At 42.8% G+C, this 25990-nt stretch overlaps 1 protein-coding gene across 16 annotated transcripts in view; it reads right to left on the bottom strand.

Annotated features, from left to right (window-relative positions):
• Positions 1-25990, bottom strand: part of PLEC (plectin) — a 476113-nt gene that overhangs the window by 208256 nt on the left and 241867 nt on the right. For 2 of the 16 annotated variants that reach the window (XM_053715468.1, XM_053715470.1), the window contains exon 1: positions 6625-6784. The exons of the other annotated variants lie outside the window; for them this stretch is intronic. In XM_053715468.1, coding sequence (XP_053571443.1) covers positions 6625-6769 — 145 coding nt within the window. In that variant the 5' untranslated portion in view covers positions 6770-6784. Of the gene's footprint in view, positions 1-6624; positions 6785-25990 lie in introns of those variants that run through there. 16 annotated transcript variants of the gene reach the window in all.

The raw sequence follows: 25990 nt of genomic DNA, 5'->3' as shown, positions 1-25990 counted from the left end.
ATTCTACCTGTACATAGCATCAGTATGTGTGTGTGTGTGTGTACAATTCTACCTGTACATAGCATCAGTATGTGTGTGTGTACAATTCTACCTGTACATAGCATCAGTATGTGTGTGTGTGCGTACAATTCTACCTGTACATAGCATCAGTATGTGTGTGTGTGTACAATTCTACCTGTACATAGCTCTGTAGTGTGTGTGTGTACAATTCTACCTGTACATAGCATCAGTATTGTGTGTGTGCGTACAATTCTACCTGTACATAGCATCATTATGTGTGTGTGTGTACAATTCTACCTGTAAATAGCATCAGTATGTGTGTGTGTGTGTACAATTCTACCTGTACATAGCATCAGTATGTGGTGTGTGTACAATTCTACCTGTACATAGCATCAGTATGTGTGTGTGTGTACAATTCTACCTGTACATAGCATCAGTATGTGTGTGTGTGCGTACAATTCTACCTGTACATAGCATCAGTATGTGTGTGTGTGTGTACTATTCTACCTGTACATAGCATCATATGTGTGTGTGTGTGTACAATTCTACCTGTACATAGCATCAGTATGTGTGTGTGTGTGTACAATTCTACCTGTACATAGCATCAGTATGTGTGTGTGTACAATTCTACCTGTACATAGCATCAGTATGTGTGTGTGTACAATTCTACCTGTACATAGCATCAGTATGTGTGTGTGTGTGTGTACAATTCTACCTGTACATAGCATCAGTATGTGTGTGTGTACAATTCTACCTGTACATAGCATCAGTATGTGTGTGTGCGTACAATTCTACCTGTACATAGCATCAGTATGTGTGTGTGTGTACAATTCTACCTGTACATAGCATCAGTATGTGTGTGTGTACAATTCTACCTGTACATAGCATCAGTATGTGTGTGTGTAAAATTCTACCTGTACATAGCATCAGTATGTGTGTGTGTGTACAATTTCTACCTGTACATAGCATCAGTATGTGTGTGTGTACAATTCTACCTGTACATAGCATCAGTATGTGTGTGTGTGTGTGTGTACAATTCTACCTGTACATAGCATCAGTATGTGTGTGTGTGTACAATTCTACCTGTACATATCATCAGTATGTGTGTGTGCGTACAATTCTACCTGTACATAGCATCAGTATGTGTGTGTGTATGTACAATTCTACCTGTACATAGCATCAGTATGTGTGTGTGTATGTACAATTCTACCTGTACATAGCATCAGTATGTGTGTGTATGTACAATTCTACCTGTACATAGCATCAGTATGTGTGTGTGTTTGTACAATTCTACCTGTACATAGCATCAGTATGTGTGTGTGTGTGTGTGTACAATTCTACCTGTACATAGCATCAGTATGTGTGTGTGTGTACAATTCTACCTGTACATAGCATCAGTATGTGTGTGTGTGTGTGTGTGTACAATTCTACCTGTACATAGCATCAGTATGTGTGTGTGTACAATTCTACCTGTACATAGCATCAGTATGTGTGTGTGCGTACAATTCTACCTGTACATAGCATCAGTATGTGTGTGTGTGTGTACAATTCTACCTGTACATAGCATCAGTATGTGTGTGTGTATGTACAATTCTACCTGTACATAGCATCAGTATGTGTGTGTGTATGTGTGTGTACAATTCTACCTGTACATAGCATCAGTATGTGTGTGTGTGTGCTATTCTACCTGTACATAGCATCAGTATGTGTGTGTGTGTGCTATTCTACCTGTACATAGCATCAGTATGTGTGTGTGTGTGCTATTCTACCTGTACATAGCATCAGTATGTGTGTGTGTGCGTACAATTCTACCTGTACATAGCATCAGTATGTGTGTGTGTGTACAATTCTACCTGTACATAGCTATGTGTGTGTGTGTGTACAATTCTACCTGTACATAGCATCAGTATGTGTGTGTGTACAATTCTACCTGTACATAGCATCAGTATGTGTGTGTGTGCGTACAATTCTACCTGTACATAGCATCATTATGTGTGTGTGTGTACAATTCTACCTGTAAATAGCATCAGTATGTGTGTGTGTGTGTACAATTCTACCTGTACATAGCATCATTATGTGTGTGTGTGTACAATTCTACCTGTACATAGCATCAGTATGTGTGTGTGTACAATTCTACCTGTACATAGCATCAGTATGTGTGTGTGTACAATTCTACCTGTACATAGCATCAGTATGTGTGTGTGTACAATTCTACCTGTACATAGCATCAGTATGTGTGTGTGTGTGTGTACAATTCTACCTGTACATAGCATCAGTATGTGTGTGTGTGTACAATTCTACCTGTACATAGCATCAGTATGTGTGTGTGTGTGTGTACAATTCTACCTGTACATAGCATCAGTATGTGTGTGTGTACAATTCTACCTGTACATAGCATCAGTATGTGTGTGTGTACAATTCTACCTGTACATAGCATCAGTATGTGTGTGTGTACAATTCTACCTGTACATAGCATCAGTATGTGTGTGTGTGTGTGTACAATTCTACCTATACATAGCATCAGTATGTGTGTGTGTGTGTGTGCTATTCTACCTGTACATAGCATCAGTATGTGTGTGTGCGTACAATTCTACCTGTACATAGCATCAGTATGTGTGTGTGTGTACAATTCTACCTGTACATAGCATCAGTATGTGTGTGTATGTACAATTCTACCTGTACATAGCATCAGTATGTGTGTGTGTATGTACAATTCTACCTGTACATAGCATCAGTATGTGTGTGTGTGTGTGTACAATTCTACCTGTACATAGCATCAGTATGTGTGTGTGTACAATTCTACCTGTACATAGCATCAGTATGTGTGTGTGCGTACAATTCTACCTGTACATAGCATCAGTATGTGTGTGTGTACAATTCTACCTGTACATAGCATCAGTATGTGTGTGTGTGTATGTACAATTCTACCTGTACATAGCATCAGTATGTGTGTGTGTGTGTGTACAATTCTACCTGTACATAGCATCAGTATGTGTGTGTGTATGTGTGTGTACAATTCTACCTGTACATAGCATCAGTATGTGTGTGTGTGTGCTATTCTACCTGTACATAGCATCAGTATGTGTGTGTGTGTGCTATTCTACCTGTACATAGCATCAGTATGTGTGTGTGTGTGTACAATTCTACCTGTACATAGCATCAGTATGTGTGTGTGTACAATTCTACCTGTACATAGCATCAGTATGTGTGTGTGTGTATGTACAATTCTACCTGTACATAGCATCAGTATGCGTGTGTGTGTGTGTACAATTCTACCTGTACATAGCATCAGTATGTGTGTGTGTGTACAATTCTACCTGTACATAGCATCAGTATGTGTGTGTGTACAATTCTACCTGTACATAGCATCAGTATGTGTGTTTGTACAATTCTACCTGTACATAGAATCAGTATGTGTGTGTGTGTGTGTGTTTGTACAATTCTACCTGTACATAGCATCAGTATGTGTGTGTGTGTGTGTACTATTCTACCTGTACATAGCATCAGTATGTGTGTTTGTACAATTCTACCTGTACATAGCATCAGTATGTGTGTGTGTGTGTGTGTACAATTCTACCTGTACATAGCATCAGTGTGTGTGTGTGTACAATTCTACCTGTACATAGCATCAGTATGTGTGTGTGTGTGTGTACAATTCTACCTATACATAGCATCAGTATGTGTGTGTGTGTGTACAATTCTACCTATACATAGCATCAGTATGTGTGTGTGTGTGTACAATTCTACCTGTACATAGCATCAGTATGTGTGTGTGTACAATTCTACCTGTACATAGCATCAGTATGTGTGTGTGTGTACAATTCTACCTGTACATAGCATCAGTATGTGTGTGTGTGTACAATTCTACCTGTACATAGCATCAGTATGTGTGTGTGTACAATTCTACCTGTACATAGCATCAGTATGTGTGTGTGTGTACAATTCTACCTGTACATAGCATCAGTATGTGTGTGTGTGTACAATTCTACCTGTACATAGCATCAGTATGTGTGTGTGTGTGTGTACAATTCTACCTGTACATAGCATCAGTATGTGTGTGTGTACAATTCTACCTGTACATAGCATCAGTATGTGTGTGTGTACAATTCTACCTGTACATAGCATCAGTATGTGTGTGTGTACAATTCTACCTGTACATAGCATCAGTATGTGTGTGTGTGTGTGTACAATTCTACCTATACATAGCATCAGTATGTGTGTGTGTGTGTGTGCTATTCTACCTGTACATAGCATCAGTATGTGTGTGTGCGTACAATTCTACCTGTACATAGCATCAGTATGTGTGTGTGTGTACAATTCTACCTGTACATAGCATCAGTATGTGTGTGTATGTACAATTCTACCTGTACATAGCATCAGTATGTGTGTGTGTATGTACAATTCTACCTGTACATAGCATCAGTATGTGTGTGTGTGTGTGTACAATTCTACCTGTACATAGCATCAGTATGTGTGTGTGTACAATTCTACCTGTACATAGCATCAGTATGTGTGTGTGCGTACAATTCTACCTGTACATAGCATCAGTATGTGTGTGTGTGTACAATTCTACCTGTACATAGCATCAGTATGTGTGTGTGCGTACAATTCTACCTGTACATAGCATCAGTATGTGTGTGTGTGTACAATTCTACCTGTACATAGCATCAGTATGTGTGTGTGTGTATGTACAATTCTACCTGTACATAGCATCAGTATGTGTGTGTGTGTGTGTACAATTCTACCTGTACATAGCATCAGTATGTGTGTGTGTATGTGTGTGTACAATTCTACCTGTACATAGCATCAGTATGTGTGTGTGTGTGCTATTCTACCTGTACATAGCATCAGTATGTGTGTGTGTGTGTGCTATTCTACCTGTACATAGCATCAGTATGTGTGTGTGTGTGTACAATTCTACCTGTACATAGCATCAGTATGTGTGTGTGTACAATTCTACCTGTACATAGCATCAGTATGTGTGTGTGTGTATGTACAATTCTACCTGTACATAGCATCAGTATGCGTGTGTGTGTGTGTACAATTCTACCTGTACATAGCATCAGTATGTGTGTGTGTGTACAATTCTACCTGTACATAGCATCAGTATGTGTGTGTGTACAATTCTACCTGTACATAGCATCAGTATGTGTGTTTGTACAATTCTACCTGTACATAGCATCAGTATGTGTGTGTGTGTACAATTCTACCTGTACATAGCATCAGTATGTGTGTGTGTGTGTGTGTTTGTACAATTCTACCTGTACATAGCATCAGTATGTGTGTGTGTGTGTGTACTATTCTACCTGTACATAGCATCAGTATGTGTGTTTGTACAATTCTACCTGTACATAGCATCAGTATGTGTGTGTGTGTGTGTGTACAATTCTACCTGTACATAGCATCAGTATGTGTGTGTGTGTGTACAATTCTACCTGTACATAGCATCAGTATGTGTGTGTGTGTGTGTACAATTCTACCTATACATAGCATCAGTATGTGTGTGTGTGTGTACAATTCTACCTGTACATAGCATCAGTATGTGTGTGTGTGTGTGTACAATTCTACCTATACATAGCATCAGTATGTGTGTGTGTGTACAATTCTACCTATACATAGCATCAGTATGTGTGTGTGTGTGTACAATTCTACCTGTACATAGCATCAGTATGTGTGTGTGTACAATTCTACCTGTACATAGCATCAGTATGTGTGTGTGTGTACAATTCTACCTGTACATAGCATCAGTATGTGTGTGTGTGTGTACAATTCTACCTGTACATAGCATCAGTATGTGTGTGTGTGTGTGTACAATTCTACCTATACATAGCATCAGTATGTGTGTGTGTGTGTACAATTCTACCTGTACATAGCATCAGTATGTGTGTGTGTGTGTGTACAATTCTACCTATACATAGCATCAGTATGTGTGTGTGTGTACAATTCTACCTATACATAGCATCAGTATGTGTGTGTGTGTGTACAATTCTACCTGTACATAGCATCAGTATGTGTGTGTGTACAATTCTACCTGTACATAGCATCAGTATGTGTGTGTGTGTACAATTCTACCTGTACATAGCATCAGTATGTGTGTGTGTGTGTACAATTCTACCTGTACATAGCATCAGTATGTGTGTGTGTGTGTGTACAATTCTACCTGTACATAGCATCAGTATGTGTGTGTGTGTGTACAATTCTACCTGTACATAGCATCAGTATGTGTGTGTGTGTGTACAATTCTACCTGTACATAGCATCAGTATGTATATGTGCCCACAGCCCAGTTCTACCTGTCTATAGCAGACAGTTACTGCAGGAGCTAATGGGAAGGGTTAATAGCACTTATCAGTCTTCCTCTCTCAGTAATTAGAATAAAGTAACGGTCCAGTACCTGCCTCTAGAAGTGGAAGGGTTAACGCATATCTACTTGTCTCAGGTAATGAATGAAATTAGTAGCATCTCTCTTCACTCTGAAATCGCTGCACCTGGCTGTAAATGTGTAGTTAATAATCTCCCTCTGGGGTTGGGGAGGTTAATGTGCCTCCCTGTCTCTGGTGTTGACGTGTGTGGCACTGAAGTGGTTAAGTTCCCAGGGCAGACAGACAGCACTAACTGAACCCACCTACACAGCACAGCTTCTTGTACAGGTAGTTTTTCCTTTCCTGCTCCGAATGCCCGTTCAGCCAATCAGATCGCTCCAACAGCATCTCCCTCTTAAAGGTGTAGTACCAGGTGGAGGAGGCAGGACGACTGGGTGATGCTGCCATGCTACTTTATACAAACCGAAAGCCCCAGGTACACAATAAATAGAGGAGGGGGGTCTCCCTGTGGTGGTCAGGGATGTCTGGACTCTCTCTGAGCTTTGCAAGTAGGAAGAGAAGAGTGCAGCGTCTCTCCAGCCTCACTCCCCCCTCTCTGTAGTAACAGCTCCACGCCCAGACACAACACAGAACAGAAACCGCCCAGTCTCTCAGCAATTAGGGACACACAGAGGAAACTCACTGACAAAAACAGGAGGACTGGAGTAACCTCCCAGACAGCTCTGCACTCTCCATCTCACTGGCAGCCTAGGAGTTAACCCTACAGGTGAACAGGGCTGGCAGCCAAGGAGTTAACCCTAAAGGTGAACAGGGCTGGCAGCCAAGGAGTTAACCCTACAGGTGAACAGGGCTGGCAGCCAAGGAGTTAACCCTACAGGTGAACAGGGCTGGCAGCCAAGGAGTTAACCCTACAGGTGAACAGGGCTGGCAGCCTAGGAGTTAACCCTACAGGTGAACAGGGCTGGCAGCCAAGGAGTTAACCCTACAGGTGCCGGTACCCACAAACTACAACCTTGTGATCTCAAACGGACACTAAACATGCACTGCCGTATTCACAGACATTATATTAGTTGTTTAAGTAATAAAGAAACTTCAGTGTTCATAACGGGCATCCCCATGTTATAACCTAGGTTTACCTGTAGTTTATAGTCCGTTACCTTTTCTCTTCTGTGGGCCAGTTATAAATAAACTACCTTAGTGCCAGCTTCCTGAATACTCTATATATGAGATAAACTGTAGGTTCACTACTAGACTGTAAGCTCCCTGCAGCAGGTACTCACAATAAACCACTAAACTGTAAGCTCCCTGCAACAGAGACTCACAATAAACCACTAGACTGTAAGCTCACTGCAACAGAGACTCACAATATACCACTAGACTGTAAGCTCCCCGCAGCAGGGACTCACAATATACCACTAGACTGTAAGTTCCCCGCAGCAGGGACTCACAATATACCACTAGACTGTAAGCTCCCTGCAACAGAGACTCACAATAAACCACTAGACTGTAAGCTCCCCGCAGCAGGGACTCACAATATACCACTAGACTGTAAGCTCCCCGCAGCAGGGACTCACAATATGCCACTAGACTGTAAGCTCCCTGCAACAGAGACTCACAATAAACCACTAGACTGTAAGCTCCCCGCAGCAGGGACTCACAATATACCACTAGACTGTAAGCTCCCCGCAGCAGGGACTCACAATATACCACTAGACTGTAAGCTCCCCGCAGCAGGGACTCACAATATACCACTAGACTGTAAGCTCCCTGCAGCAGAGACTCACAATATACCACTAGACTGTAAGCTCCCCGCAGCAAAGACTCACAATATACCACTAGACTGTAAGCTCCCTGCAGCAGAGACTCACAATATACCACTAGACTGTGTGACTATAGTGCCCGTGCTGTCACCCTGTGTGACTATAGTGCCCGTGCTGTCATCCTGTGTGACTATAGTGCCCATGCTGTCACCCTGTGTGACTATAGTGCCCATGCTGTCACCCTGTGTGACTATAGTGCTTGTGCTGTCACCTTTGTGACTATAGTGCCCGTGCTGTCACCCTGTGTGACTATAGTGCTTGTGCTGTCACCCTGTGTGACTATAGTGCTTGTGCTGTCACCCTGTGTGACTATAGTGCTTGTGCTGTCACCTTTGTGACTATAGTGCCCGTGCTATCACCCTGTGTGACTATAGTGCTTGTGCTGTCACCCTGTGTGACTATAGTGCTTGTGCTGTCACCTTTGTGACTATAGTGCCCGTGCTGTCACCCTGTGTGACTATAGTGCCCATGCTATCACCCTGTGTGACTATAGTGCTTGTGCTGTCACCCTGTGTGACTATAGTGCCCGTGCTATCAACCTGTGTGACTATAGTGCTTGTGCTGTCACCCTGTGTGACTATAGTGCCCGTGCTATCACCCTGTGTGACTATAGTGCTTGTGCTGTCACCCTGTGTGACTATAGTGCCCGTGCTATCACCCTGTGTGACTATAGTGCCCGTGCTGTCACCCTGTGTGACTATAGTGCCCGTGCTATCACCCTGTGTGACTATAGTGCCTGTGCTGTCACCCTGTGTGACTATAGTGCCTGTGCTGTCACCCTGTGTGACTATAGTGTCCGTGCTATCACCCTGTGTGACTATAGTGCCTGTGCTGTCACCCTGTGTGACTATAGTGCCCGTGCTATCACCCTGTGTGACTATAGTGCTTGTGCTGTCACCTTTGTGACTATAGTGCCGTGCTGTCACCCTGTGTGACTATAGTGCCCGTGCTATCACCCTGTGTGACTATAGTGCCCGTGCTATCACCCTGTGTGACTATAGTGCCCATGCTGTCACCCTGTGTGACTATAGTGCTTGTGCTGTCACCTTTGTGACTATAGTGCCGTGCTGTCACCCTGTGTGACTATAGTGCCCGTGCTATCACCCTGTGTGACTATAGTGCCCGTGCTATCACCCTGTGTGACTATAGTGCTTGTGCTGTCACCTTTGTGACTATAGTGCCGTGCTGTCACCCTGTGTGACTATAGTGCCTGTGCTGTCACCCTGTGTGACTATAGTGCCTGTGCTGTCACCCTGTGTGACTATAGTGCCCGTGCTATCACCCTGTGTGACTATAGTGCCTGTGCTGTCACCCTGTGTGACTATAGTGCCCGTGCTATCACCCTGTGTGACTATAGTGCCTGTGCTGTCACCCTGTGTGACTATAGTGCCTGTGCTGTCACCCTGTGTGACTATAGTGCCTGTGCTGTCACCCTGTGTGACTATAGTGCCCGTGCTATCACCCTGTGTGACTATAGTGCCTGTGCTGTCACCCTGTGTGACTATAGTGCCTGTGCTGTCACCCTGTGTGACTATAGTGCCCGTGCTATCACCCTGTGTGACTATAGTGCCCGTGCTGTCACCCTGTGTGGCTATAGTGCCCGTGCTGTCACCCTGTGTGACTATAGTGCCCGTGCTATCACCCTGTGTGACTATAGTGCCTGTGCTGTCACCCTGTGTGACTATAGTGCCCGTGCTATCACCCTGTGTGACTATAGTGCCTGTGCTGTCACCCTGTGTGACTATAGTGCCCGTGCTGTCACCCTGTGTGACTATAGTGCCCGTGCTGTCACCCTGTGTGACTATAGTGCCCGTGCTATCACCCTGTGTGACTATAGTGCCTGTGCTGTCACCCTGTGTGACTATAGTGCCTGTGCTGTCACCCTGTGTGACTATAGTGCCCGTGCTATCACCCTGTGTGACTATAGTGCCCGTGCTATCACCCTGTGTGACTATAGTGCCTGTGCTGTCACCCTGTGTGACTATAGTGCCCGTGCTATCACCCTGTGTGACTATAGTGCCCGTGCTGTCACCCTGTGTGACTATAGTGCCCGTGCTGTCACCCTGTGTGACTATAGTGCCCGTGCTGTCACCCTGTGTGACTATAGTGCCCGTGCTGTCACCCTGTGTGACTATAGTGCCCGTGCTGTCACCCTGTGTGACTATAGTGCCTGTGCTGTCACCCTGTGTGACTATAGTGCCCGTGCTGTCACCCTGTGTGACTATAGTGCCTGTGCTGTCACCCTGTGTGACTATAGTGCCTGTGCTGTCACCCTGTGTGACTATAGTGCCCGTCAGGGCATTGCCTCTCACACCCAGTGTGAGCCAGAGATGAGCTGTCAGGAGGAGGTATAGTATAGCAAAAGGATGACACTAAGTACTCACTGAAAAATGGCACTGCGCTATTAACCAGGACTGAGTATAAAGCAAATAGCTTGCAGTGTTTAAGAAAATACCCAAAAAGCTCAACGCGTTTCAGCAGAGAGCAGCTGCATTTCTCAAGAGCAATAAGATCTCTGTAAAAGAGCTGCATCACCAGAAGGAGATCTAACAATGCTCCTTAATAAAACTGAAGCAAATCCAGACCTGGAAAAGATTTGCGGCGCCATTTGGAATAGTTGCGCAAATGGACAGAGATTAAGAATGACGGAAGCTCTAAATCAGAGGGGTAACGGTTTCAGCTTTTCCTGTAGCTTGTTATATATCTGTACATTTATATATAATTATTACCATCACCAGTTGCTAATGAAGAAATACCAAACGCATTTGTGTTCTCACAACGAGAAAGTCTCGTTTAGATATTTCACTTACAGTCCTGAGTAACAAACCCCAAAACCAGCAAACCCAGAGGCAGCAACGAGTACTTTCTACATTCACTGGGTACCAAATAGTTTCTAAAATGTTCCCATCTTTATAGCCCATGCACTGAGCTGATCGCCTCTTGTCTGTTCCTTCCCTAGTGCACAGGGCAGTGAATGAGTTAAGCTTTACGGGGGCTGAACCTCTGGAACCAATAACATTCTATTGTGGGGCTCCATTTAAACTTCTCACATTTCATTCTTTCAACTTTTTTTAAAGAGCCAAAGAGCATTTGTCAGCCATGTGTTCATTTTCCCATCTCAGGGCATCAATGTTCTTTTTACTCTGAGTGTAATGAAGACGTAGACTGGCACTTTGTACCCATAATCTGTTAAGTAAACACAGACCCCATAAAAAGACAATGGGAGCTGCATATCTAAAGCAGACTGTAGTACAATGGCACTACCAGCCTATTTATACGTGTGGCACTACCAGCCTAAGTCTACGTGTGGCACTACCAGCGTAAGTCTATGTGTGGCACTACCAGCCTAAGTCTACGTATGGCACTACCAGCCTAGGTCTAAGTGTGGCACTACCAGCCTATGTCTACGTGTGGCACTACCAGCGTAAGTCTACGTGTGGCACTACCAGCCTTGGTCTACGTATGGCAATACCAGCTTATGTCTACGTATGGCACTACCAGCCTAGGTCTAAGTGTGGCACTACCAGCCTATGTCTACGTGTGGCACTACCAGCCTATGTCTACGTATGGCGATACCAGCGTAAGTCTACGTATGGCACTACCAACCTAAGTCTACGTGTGGCACTACCAGTGTAAGTCTACGTGTGGCACTACCAGCGTAAGTCTACTTGTGGCACTACCAGCCTATGTCTACATGTGGCACTACCAGCCTATTTATACGTGTGGCACTACCAGCCTATGGCTACGTGTGGCACTACCAGTCTATGTCTACGTGTGGCACTACCAGTCTATGTCTACGTATTGCACTACCAGCGTAAGTCTACGTATGGCACTACCAGCGTAAGTCTACGTATGGCACTACCAGTGTAAGTCTACGTATGGCACTACCAGCCTAAGTCTACGTATGGCACTACCAGCCTAAGTCTACGTGTGGCACTACCAGCCTAAATCTACATGTGGCACTACCAGCCTAAGTCTACTCATGGCACTACCAACCTTGTGGCAGTTACTATTACACAGACTAAACATAGGGAGCACCAGGACCCATATTAGTCCCACTGGCACTGCCAGTCTGCAGGAGTCAGCATAGAGAGGTACATCAGGCTACAGTGGTATTGCCAGACACTGTCAGTACAAAAATAGGTACCCTTGGCACTGGCAGGCTAGGCATGGGAAAACATAATTGCTATACACTCTAGATGCTAATAGACCAAGGTACCCACTCCCTTGTAAAGGTCACAATGCATTGTTAGAATTATTAATGTTTTTCACACAATGGGCAGAATGAGGAGTGTCACTGCCACACACAGAAACTGGAAGCTTAGTGGCATTTACATAGCCACACCTGTCACTATAATTTATATTTCCGTACAACTTCTGCTATATATCTTTAACCCTTTGACCTCCAAGGAGTCCAGCAAAGCTTTGCTTAATGTGCCCCGGGCGTTGCTAAGGTGACACAGTGCAGCCACACAGCGTCCGTCCTATGTTACATGCCCTAGAGGCGTTAGGTTACTATGCCACTGAAACAGACAACAGCTTATAAAGCAGGACACTGGCTGGGCAAGCTCGGGCCTGCTCACTCCCTGATACAGGGACTATTGAACAGCAGCTCTGCTCATTGCTGTAGCTTCTAAAACCAGGATAAATGGCCATCTCTGCAGGGTGGCAGGTGTGTATCCACTACCTTTATCCATAGTAATACTTGTAAGCTGCCATCAAACTGTAAAAGTTTGTTGCACTAGATTTTCCCCTTCGCTTGCACATTTTGTATAATCACCCCAGGTATCTGATCCCCAGGCCTGGCGCACAATTAACCACAACGTATTCACGCTCTAATGATTTAACACAGATCCTTCTATAATAAAACCCTCTTTGTATTTTCTCATTTGCCCCCAGAAATTTTCAAATATAAAAAAACAAATTGTGGAAAACTGAAAAAGTCTAATTCTTTGGAAAAGGATGAATCAGCGCCTGTGCCAGGGACATTCTCTATGAGACAAATGTGGGAGTTTCACATTACTTTGGAAAAAGACAAACTCGGTTTCTGCTCCAGCCTCACAGTCTGCAAATAATTCAGTCTCTGTTGCTGCCAGGAAACATTGCAAATTGCTGCAATTGGTTGTGACGCAGTACATTGACGCGGTCACCCCCTCTGGCAGCCAAAGGGTTAATATATAAATGATTAACATCATTTATTGTACTTCACTAGGTATTCCCCCCATAAATAACCTTACAGAAACGAAAATAACTAAACATAACACGTGTTGCTACGGAAACGCAATGTCATTAAGCTGAATTTCTTAGGAAAATAAAGTTGTAGAATAATAGTGAAAGAATGTTAACCACAATCTAACGTTCGTTAATATTTTACCAAATGAGAGAACGATTCCAATGGTTAGAAGAGCCCTTGCTGCTATAATAAACTTAGCTACACTGGACGATGTGTTATCCTATTACATGTGGGTCTGACTTACTGGAACTCAGTCTTTTAATAAAGTGAAGAGGCCGAGCTATATCTGTGTGCGCCGCTGATCTGCCGCTATTGCTCAGGCCGCACAAGCAGATTTGCTATCATATTCCTGGAAGAAAATGAGTAGATAAGTTCCTTTCCATCAAATCTAAAGAAAAACTGCAAAACCTTCCCCTTAAAGGGATATTAAACCCAATTTTATGCAACTTTCTAATTCACTCCTATTATCATTTTTTCTTCATTCTCTTGGTATCTTTATTTGAAAAAGCAGTAATGAAAGCTTAGTAGCCCATCCAGTTTTAGTTCAGAACCCTGGCTAGTGCTTGCTGATTGGTGATTACATTTAGCCACCAATCAGCAAGTGCTAGCCAGGTGCTGAACCTAAAATGGGCCGGCTCCTAAGTTTTCATTCCTGCTTTTCAAATAAAAATACCAAAAGAATGAAGAAAAATTGATAATAGGACTGAATTAGAAAGTTGCATAAAAGCACATGCTCTATCTGAATCATTAAAGAAAAATTATGGGTTTAGTGTCCCTTTAAAAATAACCAATAAAAAATTAGAACTGCTTTAACCCATCAGATTGCGGATAGACAATTGACTAATAAGAGTTTTTCATAAAGCTACCACACATTACTAATTTTCAGAGCATGACCTCTTGTTCTCTATTATAAACTCACAGGCTTTTTACCCCATTTTAAAGCCCCATATCTTTGCATGTATAATGTATAATGTTCACTCAGTGGTTGCTGTTACTAAATATCCACTCAATGACTCAGAAACTCCTAGAACATGGCTCACGATCAGATCTTTCCATCGACCCAGCCAAAGCGCTCTAGATCTCCATTATGTGCTGGAGGTGTCGCCAACCCTTGTGCCACGATGGCCAGAAAAAAGCCCGGGGAAAGCTGGGAGTGTCAGCATTTCCTCTCTGTGGTTGGAGGATGAGTAAGACCAGAAAAATTCCTCTTTGCTTCTAAAATGAGTATTAGGTACTAAAGTATGTGCCGGCTGCTAAATGCAGATCCCAGGCCCAGGGTAGATAAATGGGCACCTGAGTGGGCATCTTGCCCCCCTGCACATTAGTCCCAAGCTGGCAGTATAGGCTTTAGAGGCCTATCCTGTAAAGAACAAGATGGAAGCTTTCCACCTATTCAGGGCTTTCTATAATCTTGCTAAATAATTGAGCAGCACAGAGTTCTATTTCAAGCTCGGTTGCCAGTAAATAATTCCATCTCCATCTCTCTCTGCTACCCACAGACGTTTCATATCTTCCTGTGCCGTTTGCTGTGATTTCATTTCTGGCAGAACTTAGTTATTTGGTTGTTGTGTGATTAATATTTTACAGGATATGAGAAATGAGTTTCAAAACTGGTAGTAAAATCTTTCTAAGCAATTTAACCCCTTGTCCAACAGACATGTGCATGATATTTTATTGTGAAAAGTGTGAGTATCTCAGAAGCTTCCTAAACAGAGCACTTTCCCTGTATAAAGCATGTACCGTATCTCTGTGTCTTGAAAGTGTATAAGTTATTATTACCACATTAAGCGCACAGTATATAAATAAATGAACACAATATTTTTCCGCCCTGGCAGAGCTGCTGATGTAGCGGTCTTGTGTTGTGGTCATAAGCACTGAGATTGTTAGATGGTAACCAGGAAACCCACCGCCTCCTTATGTTCTCTCCCCCACCACCCCACAAGTTTCCAGTTGCAGGAGCCAGTCTGAGCCACGTATGTACCCACTGCAGCACCTGGCAGAGTAGGGTGGGGCACATGTAATGGGCAGCAGATATGTGCCACGTGCAGATTTTACTGACCAAAATAAGAAGCTCAGATAATTGAGGAGTTGCTTGTTCCATCTGTGAAACACTGTAGCCCCAGACTAACAGGACAAGAGCTCACAATAGCTGGTAAAAAACTGAATTCAAGATACAACACTCCAAGGATTTCTCAAACTGTGCTAAACCCTTATAAGGTAACAGTCCTCCGAAAACACTGCCTTAAAAAAGCAAAATAGAACAAGAAATAAGGGGAGCGCTAAAGGAAGCAGAAAGAGATTCCCTAGATATATTAAACGTACTAATAAAGTCACATTGTACAAAAGTTATGTAGTATATTGTAAATAAGTGGCGAGGTGAAAAGGTATGACAGTGTTTATTAAATAACAATGTTGTTATAAGATCAAAATTTACATCTAAAATGTGATGCTGGTGTTCTAAAATGAGTCTCGACTTATAAGAATGTGGGACCCGCGTCACTTCCAATGACGTGACATCAGCTGTTGGAGGTGTGTGGCGCTCATTGTGCATGCGCAAAAGGCCCATCCTCCAAAAATCAGCTGTTGAAGCCTACACAACTGGTCGATGAATTCTATGGGCCGTATACTTCATTGCGCATCTACAATGTGATGCCGGCATCAAAGATAGCAATGAATAATATACACTATTGTATTAATATGCTAGGGGATATAAAACCAACTGTGTTGGATTAATAAAATGCTCAATATGGGAATAGAGAGCATACAGAGCAATAGTTAGTACATCATATATATAATATACAGATCACTGAATGCATAAAATACATACAAGAGCAAAGAGCTAGGCTCGAAAATAAGGAATGTCCCAGAGTAACTGTGAGAACAAACGTTCCTTGTAGTATTTGGAAATGGCTTAGTGATACCTTATACGTACAGTCCTATCCGTCCCTTCTGTTTGCTATGGTTTCGGGCGGTTGGCTATAAAGTATACTTGCAATGGTTTGATCACGTGAGTCTGGACGGTCTCTGGAATTTCCATAATCAAGCTACCGAGAAGCACGATATCCTCAAAAACCAAGCCCGATAAAGCCGTTATTGGATTGGCTCCAGTTCTCAGTGTTACTCTGGGACAATCCTTATTTTCGAGCCTAGCTCTTTGCTCTTGTATGTATTTTATGCATTTATTTGCGCAAGTGATTTTATGTTTTCAGTGATCTGTATATTATATATATGATGTACTAACTATTGCTCTGTATGCTCTCTATTCCCATATTGAGCATTTTATTAATCCAACACAGTTGGTTTTATATCCCCTAGCATATTAATACAATAGCGTATATTATTCATTGCTATCTTTGATGCCGGTGTTCTAAAATTAGTCTTGACTTATAAAAATGTGGGACCTGCGTCACTTCCGGTGACGTGACATCAGCTGTTGGAGGTGTTTGGCGCTCACTGTGCATGTGCAAGAGGCCCATCCTCCTAAAATCAGTCTGAAGCCTACACAACGGGTCGAGGAATTCTAAGGGCAGTATACTTCATTGCGCAGGCATGCAGAATACGGCGCATGTGCACACGGCCCGAATCCTCATGCTCAGTTTAATAAACTGCATCAGAGGGTCCATAATTTCTACAGGCAATTTGCCTTCAGTGTGTATGTGCGCACTGCCGTAAATTGGGGGTAAAAAACAAAATCAACTATTCAACATAAAATAAATATGAGAAGCCCAAATTTTCAACTTCTAGTGTATACGGTGGATTATATTAAACAATTTCATGTACAGTGTCATTTCGTTACATTTCGTGGGGCCACATCACATTGTACATGAAATTGTTTAATATAATCCACCGTATACAGTAAAAGTTGAATATTTGGGCTTCTCATATTTATTTTATTTTTAATAGTTGTGTTTGTTTTTTACCTCCAGTTTACATCAGTGTGTGCATGCGCACTGAAGGAAAATCGCCTGTAGAAATTATGGACCCTCTGATGCAGTTTATTAAACTGAGCGTGAGGAGTCGGGCCCTGTGCACAAGTGCGGTATTCTGTGTGCCTGCGCAATGAAGTATACTGCCCATAGAATTCATCGACCAGTTGTGTAGACTTCAACAGCTGATTTTTGGAGGATGGGCCTTTTTGCGCATGTGCAGTGAGCGCCACACACCTCCAACAGCTGATGTCACGTCACTGGAAGTGACGCGGGTCCCACATTCTTATAAGTCGAGACTCATTTTAGAACACCAGCATCACATTTTAGATGTAAATTTTGATCTTATAACAACATTGTTATTTAATAAACACTGTCATACCTTTTCCCCTCGCCACTTATTTTCAATATACTACATAACTTTTGTACAATGTGACTTTATTAGTACGTTTAATGTATCTAGGGAATCTCTTTCTGCTTCCTTTAGCGTCCCCTTATTTCTTGTTCTCTCTCACAATAGCTGGTACCAAACATACTGCAAGATGTCACCAAGCCTGCCTCACTTGTATCTGACGTTCGGGGGGCCATGACAGTCTAGCAAGACAGAGAAGGGCCTATGGAATCTATACAGGTATTTGTAAAAGAAACACTAATCTTAAAGGGACAGTCTAGTTAAAATTAAACTTTCATGATTCAGATAGGGCATGCAATTTTAAACAACTTTCCAATTTACTTATATTATCTAATTTGCTAAATTCTTTAGATATCCTTTGTTGAAGAAATAGCAATGTACATGTGTGAGCCAATCACACAAGGCCTATATGTGCAGAAACCAATAAGCAGCTACTGAGCATATCTAGATATGCTTTTCAGCAAGTGATATCAAGAGAATGAAGCAAATTAGATAATAGAAGTAAATTAGAAAGTTGTTTAAAATGACATGCTCTTTCTAAATCATGAAAGAAAAAAAATTGGGTTTCATGTCCCTTTAAGTAGCAATTTGTATCAGCTGCTATGTGTGCTGTGTTTCGGTCAGACTCTTACACACAGGTGAATGACTATCTGCCGCACATTTCACACGGCACTTCACTGGTTAAATAGTACCACAATCAGTGCTTGTCTCTCGCCCCCTCTATCGCCGAGTTACGGACATTGTATACAGTACACAAGCCAAGCTGGGATTTCCTCCTAAACACCAGACAAGAATCAGAACAAGTAATGTATCCTACTCGAGAACCTCACAGACATCATCTGGCCTGCAGCTGGTGTGTTACCCAGACAAGGCGCTACTACTGGGCAAAAGTAACCCGTTCTAGTACCAGCTACACTTGCCCAACTAGCTATGCCAATGTCAAGGAAAACACAGACACAAAAGGGACTTTCTAAACAGTGAAAACAAAACCAGAAAAATCTTAGTTGTACCATTATGATAAAGCCGAAACCTAAAACTACTGGTTTTACACAGCTAAGAGGGACAAATCAGTGACTTACACTAAATCAGAGGGACAAATCAGTGACTTACACTAAATCAGAGGGACAAATCAGTGACTTACACTAAATCAGAGGGACAAATCAGTGACTTACACTAAATCAGAGGGACAAATCAGTGACTTACACTAAATCAGAGGGACAAATCAGTGACTTACACTAAATCTGAGGTATAAATCAGTGACTTGCACTAAATCAGAGGGACAAATCAGTGACTTGCACTAAATCAGAGGGACAAATCAGTGACTTACACTAAATCAGAGGGACAAATCAGTGACTTACACTAAATCAGAGGGACAAATCAGTGACTTGCACTAAATCAGAGGGACAAATCAGTGACTTGCACTAAATCTGAGGTATAAATCAGTGGCCTATACTAAATCAGAGGGACACATTACATCCCTCAAACAACTCCCGAACAAAGAGACAGGCGTCAGCAGGTAAGGAAACTGTTGAGAAAGCATAAGGATGTGCATGTTTGTGCACAAATCATTGCCTGGGAAAGATACTCATTGGCTAATAAGGACAACTCCCACAGCCCCACGAGCAAATAACCAAAATAATAATAAAATGCACACAAATATTACCTAGAAATGCAGCAAAAAGCATTACTGTAATACCCCTTTAATAAAGACAAAGATACAAAACTATTTGCAAGTTTCCCTGATATGAAAATGTGAAGCAGATGGATGGTTTGAGGCAGAATAGATCACATAAAAGCTAAATACAGACAATAAGGAACCTCTCTCTGCCTCCCCACAACCGGTTAAACCTCAGCTAACGTGATTAACCCTGTGCATCCTCACATCCTCCTGTGACTCATCCAGTGGCCAACGCTGGTGATACATTGTCACTAAAGCTTCTGTCATTATCCTCTGGTTACTAAGTAAACACAAGAGAAAACGCCCAACATTAAATGATCTCTAGGGGACATAATATGGCATAAAAAAGGCAAATGCAGCCACTAACTGTAAAACCATGTAGGCAAATCTCTCATTAGATCGCTAGCTCCATAGTGTAGAGATTCCCTTTATATCACTAAACTATTAGCTGCATGTTGCAGGGTCTCCCAGTGTCCCACTAGATGGTGCAGGGTGTCCTGGAATAAGAACAGATTGCTAGCTTCTTGGTACAGAACCTAAACTGATGTCAATAACACATCATACAACTAGTGAATATGCAGCATGACGCGGTAGTGCGGCAGGAGCTGGTTTACTTTGGGTTTCACATTTTACTGCTAGATTATAAAGGGATATGAAACCCCAAAAAGTTATTTTAGGATTCAGACCATTTTAAAAAACTTTTTCAGTTTACTTCAAATTTGCTTTGTTCCTATAATATGCTGAAGAGATACCCAAGTAGCATCTGGAGCACTACACGGTAGGATATAACGCTTGCAAATGGGTAACATTCTTGCAAAACTGCTGCCATTTAGTGCTCCAGAAATAGGCCGGCTCCAAAGCATATGTCCCTGCTTTTCAGCAAAAGATACCAAGAGAACAAAGACAATTTGATAATAGAAGAGAATTAGAAAGTTGTTTAAAATCGCTTCTCTATCTGTATGATAAAAGAAAAATATGAGGTTTCACACCCCTTGGTCCGGAGCTCTCATTTTGTCTCTAGAATATAAATCCATGGTGATGTGTCTTCTATAATACCATGAGACCTTATGACCATTAGATTGTAAGCTCTGTGGGCAGAATTATACAACTATCTTGTGTTAGTTAAGATGAGAGTTTCACCATTAGATCACAATCTCATATAAATAATAATATCACTAACGAGGATTACAGGTCCAGTGTACTGAATCCTAAGCCTACCACTTACATACGCTTCCAGCTATTTCATGTGTACAAGTCATATAGTAGCCAATAACATCAAATATTTACTTCCCAATATTGTCCTCAGTTATAAAACTAAGAGACAGTAGGTCCTGCGGAAAATGAGACAACACATTCAGGAGCGCAGGACTCTGGCACAGCCGCTGGGGACCTGGGGGGGGATCTGTTACTCTAAGACTGATCCTGCAGTTATATTACAGTAATAACTAGCGCTTATCAGTAGCAGCTGGAGGAGAGCGCTGCCAAAAAACATACGCAGTCTCCTGGTACCAACAAGAGTTTCCTGTAAACTGCACTGGCAGCACTGTTAACCCCTGCACTGCAAGATTACCTTGCTGAAGCAGCGCTTGTTGCAGCAGGTCAGGTATTTACTCAGATGTACTGGACTAAGGTGCAGGAATGTCACTAAATTCTTTGCTTTCAAGTTAGGTCGAATGTCATAAAGTACAACATTAAAAAATGTACGGCTTTTCCTGCCGCCAAATGCATGAAATTACTAAGGGCTGCCAGGCGCCACTATTCAGCTGGAAAGACCTGAAATTCAACAGTAAAACCTAAGTTACAAAAAAAAAAAAGACAAACCACTATCTGGGTATGGCAGGGAGTAACAGATAATGGGGTCTGATCTGAAGTCTGATGTAAACCTATAACTAACAGGGGATACAGACAATGGGGTCTGATCTGAAGTCTGATGTAGCCATATAACTAACAGGGGATACAGACAATGGGGTCTGATCTGAGGTCTGATGTAGGCATATAACTAACAGGGGATACAGACAATGGGGTCTGATCTGAGGTCTGATGTAGGCATATAACTAACAGGGGATACAGACAATGGGGTCTGATCTGAGGTCTGATGTAGGCATATAACTAACAGGGGATACAGACAATGGGGTCTGATCTGAGGTCTGATGTAGGCATATAACTAACAGGGGATACAGACAATGGGGTCTGATCTGAGGTCTGATGTACACCTATAACTAACAGGACCTACAGACAATGGGGTCTGATTTGAGGTCTGATGTAAACCTATAACTAACAGGGGATACAGACAATGGGGTCTGATCTTAGGTCTGATGTAGGCATATAACTAACAGGGGATACAGACAATGGGGTCTGATCTGAGGTCTGATGTACACCTATAACTAACAGGACCTACAGACAATGGGGTCTGATCTGAGGTCTGATGTAAACCTATAACTAACAGGAGCTACAGACAATGGGGTCTGATCTTAGGTCTGATGTAAACCTATAACTAACAGGGGATACAGACAATAGGGTCTGATCTGAAGTCTGATGTAGCCATATAACTAACAGGGGATACAGACAATGGGGTCTGATCTGAGGTCTGATGTAGGCATATAACTAACAGGAGCTACAGACAATGGGGTCTGATCTGAGGTCTGATGTAGGCATATAACTAACAGGGGATACAGACAATGGGGTCTGATCTGAGGTCTGATGTAGGCATATAACTAACAGGGGATACAGACAATGGGGTCTGATCTGAGGTCTGATGTAGGCATATAACTAACAGGGGATACAGACAATGGGGTCTGATCTGAGGTCTGATGTAGACATATAACTAACAGGAGCTACAGACAATGGGGTCTGATCTGAGGTCTGATGTAGGCATATAACTAACAGGGGATACCGACAATGGGGTCTGATCTGAGGTCTGATGTAGACATATAACTAACAGGGGATACAGACAATGGAGTCTGATCTGAGGTCTGATGTAGGCATATAACTAACAGGGGATACAGACAACGGGGTCTAATCTGAGGTCTGATGTAGACATATAACTAACAGGGGCTGCAGACAATGAGGTCTGATGTAGATGTATAACTAACAGGGGATACAGACAATGAGGTCTGATCTAGACATATAACTAACAGGAGCTACAGACAATGGGATCTGATCTGAGGTCTGATGTAGACATATAACTAACAGGGGATACAGACCATGGGGTCTGATCTGAGGTCTGATGTAGGCATATAACTAACAGGGGATACAGACAACGGGGTCTAATCTGAGGTCTGATGTAGACATATAACTAACAGGGGCTGCAGACAATGAGGTCTGATGTAGATGTATAACTAACAGGGGATACAGACAATGGGGTCTGATCTAGACATATAACTAACAGGAGCTACAGACAATGGGATCTGATCTGAGGTCTGATGTAGACATATAACTAACAGGGGATACAGACCATGGGGTCTGATCTGAGGTCTGATGTAGGCATATAACTAACAGGGGATACAGACAACGGGGTCTAATCTGAGGTCTGATGTAGACATATAACTAACAGGGGCTGCAGACAATGAGGTCTGATGTAGATGTATAACTAACAGGGGATACAGACAATGGGGTCTGATCTAGACATATAACTAACAGGAGCTACAGACAATGGGATCTGATCTGAGGTCTGATGTAGACATATAACTAACAGGGGATACAGACCATGGGGTCTGATCTGAGGTCTGATGTAGGCATATAACTAACAGGGGATACAGACAATGGGGTATAATCTGAGGTCTGATGTAGACATATAACTAACAGGGGCTGCAGACAATGAGGTCTGATGTAGATGTATAACTAACAGGGGATACAGACAATGGGGTCTGATCTGAGGTCTGATGTAGGCATATAACTAACAGGAGCTACAGACAATGGGGTCTGATCTGAGGTCTGATGTAGGCATATAACTAACAGGGGATACAGACAATGGGGTCTGATCTGAGGTCTGATGTAGGCATATAACTAACAGGGGATACAGACAATGGGGTCTGATCTGAGGTCTGATGTAGGCATATAACTAACAGGGGATACAGACAATGGGGTCTGATCTGAGGTCTGATGTAGACATATAACTAACAGGAGCTACAGACAATGGGGTCTGATCTGAGGTCTGATGTAGGCATATAACTAACAGGGGATACCGACAATGGGGTCTGATCTGAGGTCTGATGTAGACATATAACTAACAGGGGATACAGACAATGGAGTCTGATCTGAGGTCTGATGTAGGCATATAACTAACAGGGGATACAGACAACGGGGTCTAATCTGAGGTCTGATGTAGACATATAACTAACAGGGGCTGCAGACAATGAGGTCTGATGTAGATGTATAACTAACAGGGGATACAGACAATGAGGTCTGATCTAGACATATAACTAACAGGAGCTACAGACAATGGGATCTGATCTGAGGTCTGATGTAGACATATAACTAACAGGGGATACAGACAATGGGGTCTGATCTGAGGTCTGATGTAGGCATATAACTAACAGGGGATACAGACAACGGGGTCTAATCTGAGGTCTGATGTAGACATATAACTAACAGGGGCTGCAGACAATGAGGTCTGATGTAGATGTATAACTAACAGGGGATACAGACAATGGGGTCTGATCTAGACATATAACTAACAGGAGCTACAGACAATGGGATCTGATCTGAGGTCTGATGTAGACATATAACTAACAGGGGATACAGACCATGGGGTCTGATCTGAGGTCTGATGTAGGCATATAACTAACAGGGGATACAGACAATGGGGTATAATCTGAGGTCTGATGTAGACATATAACTAACAGGGGCTGCAGACAATGAGGTCTGATGTAGATGTATAACTAACAGGGGATACAGACAATGAGGTCTGATCTGAGGTCTGATGTAGACATATAACTAACAGGAGCTACAGACAATGGGATCTGATCTGAGGTATGATGTAGACATATAACTAAAAGGGGCTACAGACAATGGGGTCTGATCTGAGATCTGATGTGGGCATATAACTAACAGGGGCTACAGACAATAGGGTCGGATCTGAGGTTTGATGTAGACATAACTAACAGGGGCTACAGACAATGAGGTCTGATCTGAGGTCTGATGTAAGCATATAACTAACGGGGGATACAGACACTGGGATCTGATGTTGGCATATAAGTAACGGGATGCAGACATTGGGGTCTGAACTGAGGTCTGATGTAGGCATATAACTAACAGGGAATACAGACAATGGGATCTGATGTAGACATATAACTAACAGGGGCAACAGACAATGAGGTCTGATCTGAGGTCTGACGTAGGCATATAACTAACGGGATTCAGACAATGGGGTCTGAACTGAGGTCTGATGTAGGCATATAACGAACAGGGGATTCAGACAATGGTGTCTGATGTAGACATATAACAGGGGATACAGACAATTGAGTCTGATCTGAGGTCTGATGTAAGCATATAACTAACAGAACTACAGACAATTGGGTCTCATCTGAGGACTGATGTAAGCATATAACTAACAGGGGCTGCAGACAATGGGGTCTGATCTGAGGTCTGATGTAGATATATAAATAATAGGGGCTGCAGGCAATGAGGTCTGATCTGAGGTCTGATGTAGGCATATAACTAACAGGGGCTACAGACAATGGGGTCTGATCGGAGGTCTGATGTAGACATTTAACTAACAGAGGCTATAGAGATAGGGGTCTGCTCTGAGGTCTGATGTAGACATATAACTAACAGGGGCTACAGACATAGGGGTCTGATGCAGACATATAACTAACAGGGGCTGAAGACAATGGGGTCTGTCTGAGGTCTGATGTAGGCATATAACTAACAGGGGATACAGACAATGGGGTCTGATCTGAGGTCTGATGTAGGCATATAACTAACAGGGGATACAGACAATGGGGTCTGATCTGAGGTCTGATGTAGGCATATAACTAACAGGGGATACAGACAATGGGGTCTGATCTGAGGTCTGATGTAGACATATAACTAACAGGGGCTACAGACAATGGGGTCTGATCGGAGGTCTGATGTAGACATTTAACTAACAGAGGCTACAGAGATAGGGGTCTGCTCTGAGGTCTGATGTAGACATATAACTAACAGGGGCTACAGACATAGGGGTCTGATCTAGACATATAACAGGGGCTGCAGACAATGGGGTCTGATGTAGATGTAAAACTAACAGGGGATACAGACAATGGGGTACAGACAATGGGGTCTGATCTGAGGTCTGATGTAGACATATAACTAACAGGGGCTACAGACAATGGGGTCTGATCGGAGGTCTGATGTAGACATTTAACTAACAGAGGCTACAGAGATAGGGGTCTGCTCTGAGGTCGGATGTAGAGAGATAACTAACAGGGGCTACAGACAATGGGGTCTGATCTGAGGTCTGATGTAGGCATATAACTAACAGGCTAGAAAGTATCAATTGCTGGACACAATTGAAAGAATGTACTTGAATAGCACTCAACAGCATGGGGTCAAATGTATGCCAATGATACCATAGGTAGAAAAGCCCAAAGTAGGGCGGATTTAAAACTTAACTTTTA

This window comes from Bombina bombina, chromosome 5 (assembly GCF_027579735.1).
Source record: "Bombina bombina isolate aBomBom1 chromosome 5, aBomBom1.pri, whole genome shotgun sequence".
Taxonomy (NCBI): Eukaryota; Metazoa; Chordata; class Amphibia; order Anura; family Bombinatoridae; genus Bombina; species Bombina bombina.
Note: the sequence above shows the minus strand (reverse complement) of the source record. Positions and strands in the feature narration are given on the sequence as shown.